The sequence below is a fragment of the Mustelus asterias genome, unplaced genomic scaffold (assembly GCF_964213995.1).
Source record: "Mustelus asterias unplaced genomic scaffold, sMusAst1.hap1.1 HAP1_SCAFFOLD_3375, whole genome shotgun sequence".
Lineage (NCBI taxonomy): Eukaryota > Metazoa > Chordata > Chondrichthyes > Carcharhiniformes > Triakidae > Mustelus > Mustelus asterias.
In genome coordinates this window covers 495-18,977 of record NW_027593320.1, presented here as the reverse complement: position 1 = coordinate 18,977, position 18,483 = coordinate 495, and the positions used below count along the sequence as shown (strand labels likewise).

The 18,483-nt window shown below is 49.1% G+C and overlaps 1 protein-coding gene across 1 annotated transcript in view; it reads right to left on the bottom strand.

The window, feature by feature from the left end:
* Positions 1–16,067, bottom strand: part of LOC144490501 (transient receptor potential cation channel subfamily A member 1-like) — a gene marked incomplete at its 3' end in the record, with an annotated part of 31,333 nt that extends 15,266 nt beyond the window's left edge. Inside the window, exons 1-4 of the mRNA XM_078208243.1 lie at positions 15,888–16,067; positions 13,992–14,090; positions 9,931–10,035; positions 4,474–4,572 (exon numbers count right to left, since the gene is read on the bottom strand). Of these exons, the coding sequence (XP_078064369.1) occupies positions 4,474–4,572; positions 9,931–10,035; positions 13,992–14,090; positions 15,888–15,962 (378 nt within the window). The remainder of the gene's footprint in view (positions 1–4,473; positions 4,573–9,930; positions 10,036–13,991; positions 14,091–15,887) is intronic.
* Positions 16,068–18,483: the final 2,416 nt, after the last annotated feature.

The window sequence follows — 18,483 nt, the reverse complement described above, 5'->3', positions numbered from 1 at the left end:
CGGTCAAGGACAGTAGTGGGAACTTGTGTATGGAGTCAGTAGAGATAGGCGAGGTGATGAATGAATACTTTTCTTCAGTGTTCACCAAGGAGAGGGGCCATGTTTTTGAGGAAGAGGTGTTACAGGCTAATCGGCTGGAGGAAATAGATGTTCGGAGGGAGGATGTCCTGACAGTTTTGAATAAACTGAAGGTCGATAAGTCCCCTGGGCCTGATGAAATGTATCCTAGGATTCTTTGGGAGGCAAGGGATGAGGTTGCAGAGCCTTTGGCTTTGATCTTTGGGTCCTCGCTGTCCACGGGGATGGTGCCAGAGGACTGGAGAATGGCGAATGTTGTTCCTCTGTTTAAGAAAGGGAATAGAAATGACCCTGGTAATTATAGACCGGTTAGTCTTACTTCGGTGGTTGGTAAATTGATGGAAAAGGTCCTTAGAGATGGGATTTACAACCATTTAGTAAGATGCGGATTAATCCGGGATAGTCAGCACGGATTCGTGAAGAGCAAGTCGTGCCTCACAAATTTGATAGAATTTTTTGAGGAGGTAACTAAGTGTGTTGATGAAGGTAGGGCAGTTGATGTCATATACATGGATTTTAGTAAGGCGTTTGATAAGGTCCCCCATGGTCAGCTTATGATGAAAGTGAGGAGGTGTGGGATAGAGGGAAAGTTGGCCGATTGGATAGGTAACTGGCTGTCTGACCGAAGACAGAGGGTGGTGGCGGATGGAAAATTTTCGGATTGGAGGCAGGTTACTAGCGGAGTGCCGCAGGGATCAGTGCTTGGTCCTCTGCTCTTTGTGATTTTTATTAAGGACTTAGAGGAGGGGGCTGAAGGGTGGATCAGTAAATTTGCTGATGACACCAAGATTGGTGGAGTAGTGGATGAGGTGGAGGGCTGTTGTAGGCTGCAAAGAGACATAGATAGGATGCAAAGCTGGGCGGAAAAATGGCAAGTGGAGTTTAATCCTGATAAATGTGAGGTGATTCATTTTGGTAGGACTAATTTAAATGTGGATTACAATGTCAAAGGTAGGGTTCTGAAGACTGTGGAGGAACAGAGAGAACTTGGGGTCCATATCCACAGATCTCTAAAGGTTGCCACTCAAGTGGATAGAGCTGTGAAGAAGGCCTATAGTGTGTTAGCTTTTATTAACAGGGGGTTGGAGTTTAAGAGCCGTGGGGTTATGCTGCAACTGTACAGGACCTTGGTGAGACCACATTTGGAATATTGTGTGCAGTTCTGATCACCTCACTATAAGAAGGATGTGGAAGCGCTGGAAAGAGTGCAGAGGAGATTTACCAGGATGCTGCCTGGTTTGGAGGGTAGGTCTTATGAGGAAAGGTTGAGGGAGCTAGGGCTGTTCTCTCTGGAGCGGAGGAGGCTGAGGGGAGACTTAATAGAGGTTTATAAAATGATGAAGGGGATAAATAGAGTGAACGTTCAAAGACTATTTCCTCGGGTGGATGGAGCTATTACAAGGGGGCATAACTATAGGGTTCGTGGTGGGAGATATAGGAAGGATATCAGAGGTAGGTTCTTTACGCAGAGAGTGGTTGGGGTGTGGAATGGACTGCCTGCAGTGATAGTGGAGTCAGACACTTTAGGAACATTTAAGCGGTTATTGGATAGGCACATGGAGCGCACCAGGATGATAGGGAGTGGGATAGCTTGATCTTGGTTTCAGATAAAGCTCGGCACAACATCGTGGGCCGAAGGGCCTGTTCTGTGCTGTACAGTTCTATGTTCTATGTTCTATCCACAACACCTCCAACCTTTGTGTCATCAGCAAACTTACCAACCCATCCCTCCACTTCCTCATCCAGGTCATTTATAAAAATCACAAAGAGTAAGGGTGCCAGAACAGATCCCTGGGGCACTCCACTGGTGACCGACCTCCATGCAGAATATGACCCATCTATAACCACTCTTTGCCTTCCGTGGGCAAGCCAGTTCTGGATCCACAAAGCAATGTCCCCTTGGATCCCATGCCCCCTCACTTTCTCAATAAGCCTTGCATGGGGCACCTTATCAAATGCCTTGCTGAACATAGAACATTACAGCGCAGAACAGGCCCTTCGGCCCACGATGTTGCACCGACCAGTTAAAAAAAAAAACTGTGACCCTCCAACCTAAACCAATTTCTTTTCGTCCATGAACCTATCTACGGATCTCTTAAACGCCCCCAAACTAGGCGCATTTACTACTGATGCTGGCAGGGCATTCCAATCCCTCACCACCCTCTGGGTAAAGAACCTACCCCTGACATCGGTTCTATAACTACCCCCCCTCAATTTAAAGCCATGCCCCCTCGTGCTGGATTTCTCCATCAGAGGAAAAAGGCTATCACTATCCACCCTATCTAAACCTCTAATCATCTTATATGTTTCAATAAGATCCCCTCTTAGCCGCCGCCTTTCCAGCGAAAACAATCCCAAATCCCTCAGCCTCTCCTCATAGGATCTCCCCTCCATACCAGGCAACATCCTGGTAAACCTCCTCTGCACCCTCTCCAAAGCCTCCACATCCTTCCTGTAATGTGGGGACCAGAACTGCACACAGTACTCCAAGTGCGGCCGCACCAGAGTTGTGTACAGTTGCAACATAACGCTACGACTCCTAAATTCAATCCCCCTACCAATAAACGCCAAGACACCATATGCCTTCTTAACAACCTTATCTACTTGATTCCCAACTTTCAGGGATCTATGCACACATACACCTAGATCCCTCTGCTCCTCCACACTATTCAAAGTCCTCCCGTTAGCCCTATACTCAACACATCTGTTATTCCTACCAAAGTGAATTACCTCACACTTCTCCGCATTAAACTCCATCCGCCACCTCTCGGCCCAACTTTGCAACCTGTCTAAGTCTTCCTGCAAACTACGACACCCTTCCTCACTGTCTACCACACCACCGACTTTGGTGTCATCAGCAAATTTGCTAATCCACCCAACTATACCCTCATCCAGATCATTAATAAATATTACAAACAGCAGTGGCCCCAAAACAGATCCCTGAGGTACACCACTTGTAACCGCACTCCATGATGAATATTTACTATCAACCACCACCCTCTGTTTCCTATCCGCTAGCCAATTCCTGATCCAATTTCCTAGATCACCCCCAATCCCATACATCTGCATTTTCTGCAGAAGCCTACCATGGTGAACCTTATCAAACGCCTTACTAAAATCCATATATACCACGTCCACTGCCTTGCCCCCATCCACCTCCATATAAACTACATCTACTGCTCTTCCTTCATCAATGTGTTTAGTCACATCCTCAAAAAATTCAATCAGGCTTGTAAGGCATGATCTGCCTTTGACAAAGCCATGCTGACTATTCTTAATCATATTATACCTCTCCAAATGTTCATAAATCCTGCCTCTCAGGATCTTTTCCATCAACTTACCAACCACTGAGGTTAGACTCACTGGTCTGTAATTTCCAGGGCTATCTCTACTCCCTTTCTTGAATAAAGGAACAACATCCGCAATCCTCCAATCCTCCGGAACCTCTCCCGTCTCCATTGACGATGCAAAGATCATCACCAGAGGCTCAGCAATCTCCTCCCTCGCCTCCCACAGTAGCCTGGGGTACATCTCATCCGGTCCTGGCGACTTATCTAACTTTATGCTTTTCAAAAGTTCCAACACATCATCTTTCTTAATATCTACATGCTCAAGCTTTTCAGTCCGCTGCAAGTCTGCACTCCAACCACCAAGATCCTTTTCCATAGTGAATACTGAAGTAAAGTATTCATTAAGTACCTCTGCTATTTCTTCCGGTTCCATACAAACTTTCCCACTGTCACACTTGATAGGTCCTATTCTTTCATGTGTTATCCTCTTGCTCTTCACATACTTGTAGAATGCCTTGGGGTTTTCCTTAATCCTGCCTGCCAAGGCCTTCTCATGACCCCTTCTGGCTCTCCTAATTTCCTTCTTAAGATCTTTCCTATTAGCCGTATACTCTTCAAGATCTCTAACATCACCTAGCTCCCTGAACCTTTTGTAAGCTTTTCTTTTCTTCTTGACTAGATTCATTACAGCCTTTGTATACCACGGTTCCTGTCACCTACCATAACTTCCCTGTCTCATTGGAAGGTTGCTATGCGGAACTCCAGACAAATATTCCCTGAAAAGTTGCCACATTTCTTCCGTACATTTCCCTGAGAAAACCTCTTTCCAATTTAAGCCTCCAATTTCCTGCCTGATGGCCTCATAATTCCCCTTACTCCAATTAAACACTTTTCTAACTTGTCTGATCCTATCTCTCTCCAATGCTATTGTAAAGGAGATAGAATTATGATCACTATCTCCAAAATGCTCTCCCACTGAGAGATCTGACACCTGCCCAGGTTCATTTCCCAAATCAAGAATTGGACACATGTTATCATCAATGAAGCAGAGTCATTCTCAGACCAGCACCTACTCAATAAGGTGTTGTGCCCATACAGGAAATACCTTGTCTTTAATCTGATGGTCACAGTCGAGGGAACGAAGATGCATTATCACAGGCAACTGGCCATTCTCTGCGGCCAGTAATAGAGGCGTCTTTCCATTCTGAAGGACAAAAATGTCAGGTAACTGAGTCAAGCACACAGTCATTTTCTGCCCCGAATCGAACTACTCAAGTATCCCGGGCATGGTAGAATGTACCTGCCCCCTGCAAATGGGAAGGGGAGGGCATTTGATGGTGAAGGGAGGGAGATTCTGAGGAGCAGGGCGATATAAATAAAAAACAAACAATTCTGGAGATGAAATTTAGATGTGTCTAAATACAGGAGTTTGAGAGAAGAGCAAGACTAGAGAGGGGCCTCCTTATTTGTGATCAGCAAGTGGTCCATTTGCTACAGCTTTGTTCTTCCAGTTATTTCTATATCTTGTAGATAGTTGCAGTCCCAGCACTGATCCGTGCGGAAAGCCCACTGGTTACAGGTTGTCTAACCTGTTAATGAACCCCTTCTCCCCACTCCTTGTTTCCTGCCCATTAGCCAACTCTCTATCCGTGCCAACGTACTGCCTCCCACACCATGGGCTCTTATCTCATGGCTTAACTTTTTGTGAGGTACATTGTCGAACGGTCTTCTGGAAGTCCAAATACAACACATCCAAATACAACACATCTACTGGTTCCCCTCTACCCACTCTGGTTGAGACTTCCTCAAAGAACTCCAATAAATTAGTCAGACACAATTTCCCTTTCATGAAGCCATGCTGCTTGATTAGATTATGATTTTCCAAATGTGCTGCTGTTATTTCCTTAATAATTGATTCCAATATTAGATGTTAGACAAATCAGCCGATAGTTACCCATTTTCCGCTTCCCTCCCTTTTTCAATAGGGCTGTCACATTGGTAGTTTTCCAATCCTCCGGTACTTCTCCAGAATCCAAGGATTTTTGGAAAATTACAACCAATGCATCCACTATCTCTGTAGACCCGGCTTGGGTCGCTGTCTGTCTGGAGTTTACACGTTCTCCCCGTGTCTGCGTGGGTTTCCTCCGGGTGCTCCGGTTTCCTCCCACAGTCCAAAGAAAGGTTAGGTAGATTGGCCATGCTAAATTGCCCCTTCGTGTCAGGAGGGCTAGCTAAGGTAAATGCATGGGGTTGTGGGAATAGGGCCTGGGTTGGATGGTGGTTGGTGCAGACTCGATGGGCCGAATGGCTTCCTTCTGCACTGCATGGATTCTATGATTCTAAGCTACTTGTTTTAGGATCCTAGGATGCGAGCCATCAGGGCCGGGGGACTTACTTGCTTTTAGCCCGATTAGTTTGTCTGACACTACATCTCTAATGTTTTAAAGTTTAAAGTTTATTTATTAGTGTCACAAGTAGGCTTACATTAACACTGCAAGTAATGGAACTTAATTCCTCCTCTGTATACTTTAGTATTAACATAAGGAAAATCTTTTTCCCCCAGAGGGTGGTGGGAATCTGGAATTCACTGCCTAAATTGGTGGTAGAGGCTGGACTAATAATCCAGACACCCAGGGTACTGGTCTGGGAACCAGGGTTCAAATCCCACCATGGCAAATGGTGAAACCTGAATTAGAACCATAGAACCATAGAACATTACAGCACAGAAACAGGCCTTTTGGCCCTTCTTGTCTGTGCCGGACCATTTTTCTGCCCAGTCCCACTGACCTGCACTTGGACCATATCCCTCCACACCCCTCTCAGCCATGAACCTGTCCAAGTTTTTCTTAAATGTTAAAAGTGACCCCGCATTCACCACTTCATCTGGCAGCTCATTCCACACTCCCACCACTCTCTGCGTGAAGAAGCCCCCCCTAATATTCCCTTTAAACTTTTCTCCTTTCACCCTTAACCCATGTCCTCTAGCTTTTTTCTCCCCTAGCCTCAGCGGAAAAAGCCTGCTTGCATTCACTCTATCTATACCCATCAAAATCTTATACACCTCTGTCAAATCTCCCCTCATTCTTCTACGCTCCAGGGAATAAAGTCCCAACCTATTCAACCTTTCTCTGTAACTCAGCTTCTCAAGTCCCGGCAACATCCTTGTAAACCTTCTCAGCACTCTTTCAACCTTATTAATATCCTTCCTGTAATTAGGTGACCAAAACTGCACACAATACTCTAAATTCGGCCTCATCAATGTCTTATACAACCTCACCATAACATTCCAACTCTTATACTCAATACTTTGATTTATAAAGGCCAATGTACCAAAAGCACTCTTTACGACCCTATCTACCAGTGACGTCACTTTTAGGGAATTATGTATCTGTATTCCCAGATCCCTCTGTTCTACTGCACTCTTCAGTGTCCTACCATTTACCTTGTATGTTCTACCTTGGTTTGTCCTTCCAAAGTGCAATACCTCACACTTGTCTGCATTAAACTCCATCTGCCATTTTTCAGCCCATTTTTCTAGCTGGTCCAAATCCCTCTGCAAGCTTTGGAAACCTTCCTCATTGTCCACTACACCTCCAATCTTTGTATCATCAGCAAATTTGCTGATCCAATTTACCACATTATCGTCCAGATCATTGATATAGATGACAAACAACAATGGACCCAACACCAATCCCTGCGGCACACCACTAGTCACAGGCCTCCACTCAGAGAAGCAATCCTCCACTACCACTCTCTGGCTTCTTCCATTGAGCCAATGTCTAATCCAATTTACTACCTCTCCATGTATACCTAGCGACTGAACCTTCCTAACTAACCTCCCATGAGGGACCTTGTCAAAGGCCTTACTGAAGTCCATGTAGACAACATCCACTGCCTTCCCTTCATCCACTTTCCTGGTAACCTCCTCAAAAAACTCTAATAGATTGGTTAAACATGACCTACCACGCACAAAGCCATGTTGACTCTCCCTAATAAGTCCCTGTCTATCCAAATATTTGTAGATCCTATCTCTTAGTGCTCCTTCCAATAATTTACCTACTACTGACGTCAAACTTATCGGCCTATAATTTCCCGCATTACTTTTTGAGCCTTTTTTAAACAACGGAACAACATGAGCTATCCTCCAATCATCCGGCACCTCACCCGTGGATAGCGACATTTTAAATATATCTGCCAGGGCCCCTGCAATTTCAACACGAGTCTCCTTCAAGGTCCGAGGGAATACCCTGTCCAGTCCTGGGAATTTATCTACTCTGATTTGCCTCAAGACAGCAAGCACCTCCTCCCCTTTCATCTGTATAGGTTCCATGACCTCCCTACTTGTTTGCCTTATTTCCATAGACTCCATGCCAGTTTCCTTAGTAAATACGGATGCAAAAAACCCATTTAATATCTCCCCCATTCTTTTGGTTCCATACATAGCCGACCACTGATCTTCAAGAGGACCAATTTTATCCCTTACTATCCTTTTGCTCTTAATATACCTGTAGAAGCTCTTAGGATTATCCTTCACCTTGTCTGCCAAAGCAACCTCATGTCGTCTTTTAACCCTCCTGATTTCTTTCTTAAGTAGTTTCTTGCACTTTTTATACTCCTCAAGCATCTTATTTGCTCCCTGTTGCCTATACATGTCATACATCTCTCTTCTTTATCAGAGTTCCAATATCCCTCGAGAACCAAGGTTCCTTATTCTTATTCACTTTGCCTTTAATCCTGACAGGAACATACAAACTCTGCACTCTCAAAATTTCTCCTTTGAAGGCCTCCCACTTACCAATCACATCCTTGCCAGAGAACAGCCTGTCCCAATCCACGCTTTTTAGATCCTTTCTCATTTCTTCAAATTTGGCCTTTTTCCAGTTTAGAACCTCAACCCGAGGACCAGATCTATCTTTATCCATGATCAAGTTGAAACTACTGGCGTTATGATCACTGGAACCAAAGTGTTCCCCTACACACACTTCCGTCACTTGTCCTAACTCGTTTCCTAATAGGAGATCTAATATTGCATCCTCTCTAATTGGTACCTCTATATATTGATTTAGAAAATTTTCCTGAACACCTTTTACAAACTCTAACCCGTCTAGACCTTTAACAGTATGGGAGTCCCAATCTCTTTGTGGAAAATTAAAATCCCCTACTATCACAACTTTATGTTTCCTGCAGTTGTCTGCTATCTCTCTGCAGATTTGCTCCTCCAATTCTCGCTGACTATTGGGTGGTCTATAATACAACCCCATTAATGTGGTCATACCTTTCCTGTTTCTCAGCTCCACCCATATGGCCTCGGTAGACAAGCCCTCTAATCTGTCCTGCCTGAGCACTGCTGTAACATTTTCCCTGACTAGCAATGCCACCCCCCCACCCTTCATCCCTCTGCCTCTATCACGTCTGAAACATCGGAACCCTGGAACATTGAGCTGCCAGTCCTGCCCCTCCTGTAGCCAAGTTTCACTAATGGCTATAATGTCATATTTCCATGTGTCAATCCACGCCCTCAGCTCGTCTGCCTTCCCCACAATACTCCTGGCATTGAAATAGACACACCTCAGAAGATTATTACCACCACACTCTACCCTTCCATTTGTGATTTTGCATGAATTATTAACATCATTTATTTTCACCCCCGCTCCACTATCTGCTCTGGCACTCTGGTTCCCATCCCCCTGCAAATCTAGTTTAAACGCTCCCCAATAACACTCGCAAACCTCCCTGCAAGTATATTGGTCCCCTTTTCTTCAGGTGTAACCCGTCTCTCTTGTAATTCAATAAAAAATATCTGGAATTAAGAATCTACTGATGACCCATTGTCGGAAAAGCCCATCTGGTTCCCTTTAGGGAAGGAAATCTGCCGTCCTTACCCCGGTCTGGCCTACATGTGACTCCAGAGCCACAGCAATGTGGTTGACTCTCAAGTGTCCTCAGGGACGGGCAATAAATGCTGGATCATGCCAGCGACGCCCACATCTCATGAATGAATTTTAAAAAAACACTCAGTAAACATTCAAAAGGTTCCTGGATCGACATCTGAAGAGCTGGAAGCTGCAAGCCTACAATCCAGGTGCTGGAAAATGGGATTAAAATGAGCAGCTAGTTTCTGTTCTCTGCTTCTTTGGCTGACGCAGACATGATGGGCTGAATGGCCTCTTTCTGCACTGTCGCTGGCATGATCCAGCATTTATTGCCCGTCCCTGAGGACACTTGAGAGTCAACCACATTGCTGTGGCTCTGGAGTCACATGTAGGCCAGACCGGGGTAAGGACGGCAGATTTCCTTCCCTAAAGGGAACCAGATGGGCTTTTCCGACAATGGGTCATCAGTAGATTCTTAATTCCAGATATTTTTTATTGAATTACAAGAGAGACGGGTTACACCTGAAGAAAAGGGGACCAATATACTTGCAGGGAGGTTTGCTAGTGTTATTGGGGAGGGTTTAAACTACTTCCCCAAGAGACTACCCAAGAGAGTGTAACAATATTAGAGGATTTACAGGTTAATGAGTAGCAGGGCAAACACTGTGAATGTCTGATGTGGCTCTCACCTGGTCCGGCCTGTCCAGTGGGACTTCCTCCAAGTCATCCATTATATAGTGGATAATGTCCACATGTCCCTGCTGTGCAGCACAGTGGTGCAGGTTTTGTCCAATCTGAACAGATAGGAAAAATAATCCAAACAGATAAACATACATAAAACACTTCCCAACTCTACGCCTGTGTTACTGACTGTATCTCTCCTGATGTTAATCCAGCTCCCTCACACTGTCACTCAGTAACCCCTCCCCCCCCAGCGCCCTGTGTTACTGACTGTATCTGTACTGATGTTAATCCAGCTCCCTCACACTGTCACTCAGTAACCCCTCTCCCCCCAGCACCCTGTGTTACTGACTGTATCTGTACTGATGTTAATCCAGCTCCCTCACACTGTCACTCAGTAACGCTTCTCCCCCAGCACCCTGTGTTACTGACTGTATCTGTACTGATGTTAATCCAGCTCCCTCACACTGTCACTCAGTAACCCCTCTCCCCCAGCACCCTGTGTAACTGACTGTATCTGTACTGATGTTAATCCAGCTCCCTCACACTGTCACTCAGTAACCCCTCTCCCCCCAGCACCCTGTGTTACTGACTGTATCTGTACTGATGTTAATCCAGCTCCCTCACACTGTCACTCAGTAACCCCTCTCCCCCCAGCACCCTGTGTTACTGACTGTATCCCTACTGATGTTAATCCAGCTCCCTCACACTGTCACTCAGTAACCCCTCTCCCCCCAGCACCCTGTGTTACTGACTGTATCTCTCCTGATGTTAATCCAGCTCCCTCACACTGTCACTCAGTAACCCCTCTCCCCCCAGCACCCTGTGTTACTGACTGTATCTGTACTGATGTTAATCCAGCTCCCTCACACTGTCACTCAGTAACCCCTCTCCCCCCAGCACCCTGTGTTACTGACTGTATCTGTACTGATGTTAATCCAGCTCCCTCACACTGTCACTCAGTAACCCCTGTACCCCCAGCACCCTGTGTAACTGACTGTATCCCTACTGATGTTAATCCAGCTCTCTCACACTGTCACTCAGTAACCCCTCTCCCCCAGCACCCTGTGTTACTGACTGTATCTGTACTGATGTTAATCCAGCTCCCTCACACTGTCACTCAGTAACCCCTCTCCCCCCAGCACCCTGTGTTACTGACTGTATCTGTACTGATGTTAATCCAGCTCCCTCACACTGTCACTCAGTAACCCCTCTCCCCCAGCACCCTGTGTTACTGACTGTATCTGTTCTGATGTTAATCCAGCTCCCTCACACTGTCACTCAGTAACCCCTCTCCCCCCAGCACCCTGTGTTACTGACTGTATCTGTACTGATGTTAATCCAGCTCCCTCACACTGTCACTCAGTAACCCCTCTCCCCCCAGCACCCTGTGTTACTGACTGTATCTGTACTGATGTTAATCCAGCTCCCTCACACTGTCACTCAGTAACCCCTCTCCCCCCAGCACCCTGTGTTACTGACTGTATCTGTACTGATGTTAATCCAGCTCCCTCACACTGTCACTCAGTAACCCCTCTCTCCCCAGCGCCCTGTGTTACTGACTGTATCTGTACTGATGTTAATCCAGCTCCCTCACACTGTCACTCAGTAACCCCTCTCCCCCCAGCACCCTGTGTTACTGACTGTATCTCTCCTGATGTTAATCCAGCTCTCACACTGTCACTCAGTAACCCCTCTCCCCCAGCACCCTGTGTTACTGACTGTATCTCTCCTGATGTTAATCCAGCTCCCTCACACTGTCTCTCAGTAACCCCTCTCCCCCAGCACCCTGTGTTACTGACTGTATCTGTACTGATGTTAATCCAGCTCCCTCACACTGTCACTCAGTAACGCCTCTCCCCCAGCACCCTGTGTTACTGACTGTATCTGTACTGATGTTAATCCAGCTCCCTCACACTGTCACTCAGTAACCCCTCTCCCCCCAGCACCCTGTGTTACTGACTGTATCCCTACTGATGTTAATCCAGCTCCCTCACACTGTCACTCAGTAACCCCTCTCCCCCCAGCACCCTGTGTTACTGACTGTATCTCTACTGATGTTAATCCAGCTCCCTCACACTGTCACTCAGTAACCCCTCCCCCCCAGCACCCTGTGTTACTGACTGTATCTCTACTGATGTTAATCCAGCTCCCTCACACTGTCACTCAGTAACCCCTCTCCCCCCAGCACCCTGTGTTACTGACTGTATCTGTACTGATGTTAATCCAGCTCCCTCACACTGTCACTCAGTAACCCCTCCCCCCCAGCACCCTGTGTTACTGACTGTATCTGTACTGATGTTAATCCAGCTCCCTCACACTGTCACTCAGTAACCCCTCCCCCCCCAGCACCCTGTGTTACTGACTGTATCTGTACTGATGTTAATCCAGCTCCCTCACACTGTCACTCAGTAACCCCTCTCTCCCCCCAGCGCCCTGTGTTACTGACTGTATCTGTACTGATGTTAATCCAGCTCCCTCACACTGTCACTCAGTAACGCTTCTCCCCCAGCACCCTGTGTTACTGACTGTATCTGTACTGATGTTAACCCAGCTCCCTCACACTGTCACTCAGTAACCCCTCTCCCCCAGCACCCTGTGTTACTGACTGTATCTCTACTGATGTTAATCCAGCTCCCTCACACTGTCACTCAGTAACCCCTCTCTCCCCAGCACCCTGTGTTACTGACTGTATCTGTACTGATGTTAATCCAGCTCCCTCACACTGTCACTCTGTAACCCCTCTCCCCCAGCACCCTATTTTACTGACTGCAACTCTACTGATATCGATCTAGTTCCCTCATTGTATTGGGCTCAGGAACTCATTTGGTCCACTCATAATTCATAGAAAGTAGGACTATCTAGTGATGACAGACTGGTGCTACTGTTTAATCATAGAATCCCTACAGACCAGGAGGCCATTCGTCCCATCGAGTCTGCACTGACCACAATCGCACCCAGGTTCTATCTCCATAATCCCACATATTTACCCTACGAATCCCCCTGCCACTAAGGGGTAATTTAGCACGGCCAATTCACCTAACCTGCACATCTTTGGACTGTGGGAGGAAACCGGAGCACTCGGCGGAAACGCACACAGACACGGGGAGAATGTGCAAACTCCACACAGTCACCCGAGGCTGGAATTGAACCCAGGTCCCTGACGCTGTGCTGACCAGTGTGCCGCCATGCTGCCCTAACAAGAAATCATAGAATCCCTACAGTGCAGAAGGAGGCCATTCGGCCCATCAAGTCTGCACCGACCACAATCCCACCCAGGCCCTACCCCCACATATTTACCCGACTCTAAGGGGCAATTTTTAACCTGGCCAATCAACCTAACCCACACATCTTTGGACTGTGGGAGGAAACCGGAGCACCCGGAGGAAACCCACGCAGACACGAGGAGAATGTGCAAACTCCACACAGACAGTGACCCGAGCCGGGAATCGAACCCGGGACCCTGGAGCTGTGAAGCAGCAGTGCCAACCACTGTGCTACCGTGCCGCCCTTGCTTTAGAAATCATAGAAACCCTACAGTGCAGAAGAACAAAGAGCAAAGAACAAGAACAAAGAACAAAGAAAATTACAGCACAGGAACAGGCCCTTCGGCCCTCCAAGCCTGCACCGACCATGCTGCCCGACTGATCTAAAATCCCTTACCCTTCGGGAACCATATCCCTCTATTCCCACCCTATTCATGTATTTGTCCAGACGCCCCTTAAAAGTCACTACCGTGTCCGCTCCCACTACCTCCCCCGACAGCGAGTTCCAGGCATCCACCACCCTCTGTGTAAAAAACTCTGCCTCGTACATCTCCTTTAAACCTTGCCCCTCGCACCTTAAACCTGTGCCCCCGAGTAATTGACTCTTCCACCCTGGGAAAAAGCTTCTGACTATCCACTCTGTCCATGCCTCTCATAATCTTGTAGACTTCTATCAGGTCGCCCCTCAACCTCCTAATGTTTGAGTTGGTAAACACTGTTAAGAATCTGCTTGTGAACATGGTTCCGATGCTGCTTCCATTTTCATACATCACCTCGTGCAGTATTTGCCCTATGGAAATTACCCAGTTTGTGACAGTAACTTTTGCTCCAGCGGTAACCAGGGACCGTAATAGTTTAAGATGACCAAACCAGGCAGCAAGCAGGGCCGGCGTCATTCCAAACTACAAATGAAGGAAATAATTTTGCATGAAACGCGGGCTGCAGAGGACCTGGTTTGAAGACACAGCGCCGTATATTACTAAATCATTTGAACCCTTGCTTTCTAACAGTCGATAACATTGCTCAGGCAGAACATTATTGCAGTAACACGGGGGAATCGGCAGCTCACACTGGGTTACTCCCCAACAACTGGTTAATCCCGTTCAATGGGATTAGGGGGAAGGTCAGGTATTTCACACATGTCGGTGCAGATCCGATGGGCTGAAGGGCCTCTTCTGCACTGTATGATCCTAACTTTCCGGGCACTCGACTGGGGACAGATGCTGTGAGAAGTCAGAGGTAAAATTTCAAGCAACTGACATTAAAACCAGTTCAACAACAGCTGCCGTTTAATTCATTCATGGCGTGTGGTCTTCGCCTGGGCCAGGATTTATTAACCACTCCTAATTGCCCTTGAACTTTGTACAGTTCTGGTCACCCTATTATAGAAAGGATATTATTAAACTAGAAAGAGTGCAGAAAAGATTTACTAGGATGCTACCGGGACTTGATGGTTTGAGTTATAAGGAGAGGCTGGATAGACTGGGACTTTTTTCTCTGGAGCATAGGAGGCTGAGGGGTGATCTTATAGAGGTCTATAAAATAATGAGGGGCACAGATCAGCTGGATAGTCAATATCTTTTCCCAAAGGTAGGGAAGTCTAAAACTAGAGGGCATAGGTTTAAGGTGAGAGGGGAGAGATACAAGAGGGGCAATTTTTTCACACAGAGGGTGGCGAGTGTCTGGAACGAGCTGCCAGAGGCGGGTACAATTTTGTCTTTTAAAAAGCATTTAGACAGTTACATGGGCAAGATGGGTATAGAGGGATATGGGCCAAATGCGGGCAATTGGGACTAGCTTAGGGGTTTTTAAAAAAAGGGTGGCATTGACAAGTTGGGCCGAAGGGCCTGTTTCCATGCTGTAAACCTCTATCTCTCTATGAACTGGGTGGCTTGCTAGGCCATTCCAGAGGACATTTAAGAATCAACCACAATGCTGCGCGTATGGAGTTACATGTAGGCCAGACCAGGTAAGGATGGTAGATTTCCTTCCCTAAAGGACATCAGTGAACCAGACTGTTTCTGTGACAATCGACAATAATTTCACGGGCCTCAGGACTTTAGTTCCAGGTATTTTGTGAATTTGGATTTCACTGGATTTGAACCCAGGTCCCCAGAGCATGATTCGGGGATCTCTGGATTACTAGCCCTGTGGAGAATATCACTGCACCAACACATCCCCTGGTGCATTCACAATATGATGGCAGAGGTCACTGTCAGGGTCAGCCGAAAGCAAGTGACAAGGGACACCTTTCCATGTCCTCATGGAGTGTCATCAGAGATTGTTCGCCAAAGTTCAAACCTATGGAACTGAAGGTAAATTATTGACCTGTAAGAGAATTGGATGAACAGCGAAAGACATAGGCTGGAATTCTCTGGCCCCAGGAGCGTGCTGGAGGGTGGAGAAAAGGAGTGGAGCCGGGGGGGGGGGGGGGGGGGGGGGTGTAATATTAGGGCATAGTGGTGTGTCCATCACCAGCCCAGTGCCGCTGGCACCGTTCTCCTGCCCTTAGGCCAATTGAGGCTAATAGACGGCTTGGTAAGAACTATCTCAAGGCCTTTTTCCACTGAGACCTTAGTGGAGTCTTGTAGACTCGGAGTGATGGGCCTCTGGTTTGGTACCCCTCAGCCATCTTTGAAGACCACTCCTACTGAAAGGCTCCACTCTGTCCACATAAATGACCCCCACTTTGTGCCTACCGCCATTTCCAGGGCCTGCTTGTTGGGGCTCAGTGAGCCAGACATGGTTTGGCAGCATTCTGGGGCGCCATTCATGGCGGCTGATCCCGGACTGGCACCAATTTTAGAAGCGCCCGCCACTCCTGGTGGATCTAAGACCTGTTAGTCCAGCAGGTTGACCAGTAGCTCTTGGAGGTGGCGCACCCTACCTTGGACAAAGCGACAATGCCGCTGAATGGTAGAACCGGATCACGGGACTAAATGGCCTTCTGTTTCACTCTGACACCATTAGACAGGCTGTAAATCACCAAGTCACTTGGATCAGGACATCTGGGGCAAAGACACAAAGGTGAATAACTACCTACACCAGATCGCCAACATAAATACCTTGTCCTCAATGTCAACATTTGCATTGAATTCCAGTAAAAGTTTCACGGCGTTTTCATTTCCTCCAGCGACCGCCCAATGCAGTGCCGTGCGGTTAACCTAGACCGACACAAGAAACAAGAACTCACACAAGACAACCTTTACAAGATCAGAAAGTGAAACAAGTCTTTCTGTTTCTCAGTAATAACCCTCACTAACTCACCATGTCCCGAAATCACACCAAAGGCGATATCACTCAACCGTACCGATACAGAATATCCCTCAGCCTCTCCCACGTCGCAGGCTCCTCAAACACACCTCCTAAATATACTCCTCAAACCCAACAACATGCACAGTAAGAGGTCTCACAACACCAGGTTAAAGTCCAACAGGTTTATTTGGCAGCACAAGCTTTCGGAGTGCTGCTCCTTCATCAGGTGATGAAGGGGCAGCGCTCCAAAAGCTCGTGCTACCAAATAAACCGGTTGGACTTTAACCTGGTGTTGTGAGACTTCTTACTGCGTTTACCCCAGTCCAACGCCGGCATCTCCACATCATGGCCAACAACACACAGCATTCTTCAATCACACCTCTCCATCATAGGCCTCGATCCACTGTATGCTCCGTATCCACATTCATACCCACTCCCCGTGTCCCTCCCTCCCTCCCGCTCCCGTGTCCCTCCCTCCCTCCATCCCTCTCCCCGAATCCCTCCCACCCTCCCGCTCCCAGTGTCCCTCCTTCCCCCCCGCTCCCCGTGTCCCTCCCTCCTTCCCTCTCCCCGTGTCCCTCCCTCCCGCTCCCCGTGTCCCCCACTCCCTCCTCTCCCCGTGTCCCTCCCACCCTCCCGCTCCCCGTGTCCCTCCCACCCTCCCACTCCCCGTGTCCCTCCCACCCTCCTGCTCCCCGTATCCCTCCCTCTCCCCGTGTCCCTCCCACCTCCCGCTCCCTGTGTCCCCCACTCCCTCCCACTCCCCGTGTCCCTCCCTCCCTCCTCTCCCCGTGTCCCTCCCTCCCGCTCCCTGTGTCCCTCCCTTCGTCCCGCTCCCCGTGTCCCTCCCTCCCTCCCGCTCCCCGTGTCCCTCCCTCCCTCCCGCTCCCCATGTCCCCCACTCCCTCCCGCTCCCCATGTCCCCCACTCCCTCCCGCTCCGCGTGTCCCCCACTCCCTCCCGCTCCCCGTGTCCCTCCCTCCTTCCTGCTCCCCGTGTCCCTCCCTCCCTCCCGCTCCGCGTGTCCCTCCCTCCCGCTCCCCGTGTCCCTCCCTCCCTCCCTCCCCCCACGTCCCTCCCTCCCTCCCGCTCCCCGTGTCCCTCCCTCCGTGTCCCCCACTCCCTCCCGCTCCCCGTGTCCCCCACTCCCTCCCGCTCCCCGTGTCCCCACTCCCTCCCGCTCCCCGTGTCCCTCCCGCTCCCCCCCGCTCCCCATGTCCCTCCCGCTCCCCGTATCCCTCCCTCCCTCTCGCTCCCCGTGTCCCTCCCTCCCTCCCGCTCCCCGTGTCCCTCCCTCCCTCCCGCTCCCCGTGTCCCTCCCTCCCTCCCTCCCCCCACGTCCCTCCCTCCCTCCCGCTCCCCGTGTCCCTCCCTCCTGCTCCCTGTGTCCCTCCCTCCCTCCCCCCGTGTCCCTCCCTCCCTCCCGCTCCCCGTGTCCCTCCCTCCCTCCCTCCTGCTCCCCGTGTCCCTCCCTCCCTCCCGCTCCCCGTGTCCCTTCCTCCCTCCCACTCCCTGTGTCCCCCACTCCCTCCCACTCCCCGTGTCCCCCACTCCCCGTGTCCCCCACTCCCTCCCACTCCCGATGTCCCTCCCTCCCGCTCCCCGTGTCCCTCCCACCCGCTCCCCGTGTCCCTCCCTCTCCCGTGTCCTTCCCTCACTCCCTCCTCCCGTGTCCCTCCTTCCCTCCCGCTCCCCGTGTCCCTCCCTCCCACCCCCCGTGTCCTTCCTTCCCTCCCTCCCGCTTCCCGTGTCCCTCCCTCCCTCCCTCCCCCCGTGTCCCTCCCTCCCGCTTCCCGTGTCTCTCCCTCACATCCACTTACCGTATACCTTACCTGAACTTGTCACTCTAACCGCACTAACCAATCCACTCCAGGATTACGTTGGACATGCTGCCCTGACACTGGCCATTTGGCCCAGCTGTTCCCTGTCGGATTTATGATCCACTCCAGCCTCCTCCCACCTTTCCACATTTAAATCGATCATCGTAACCCCCCCGCCCCCCGACAGACGATTCTCTCTCCAAAGACTGTCCAATGTCCC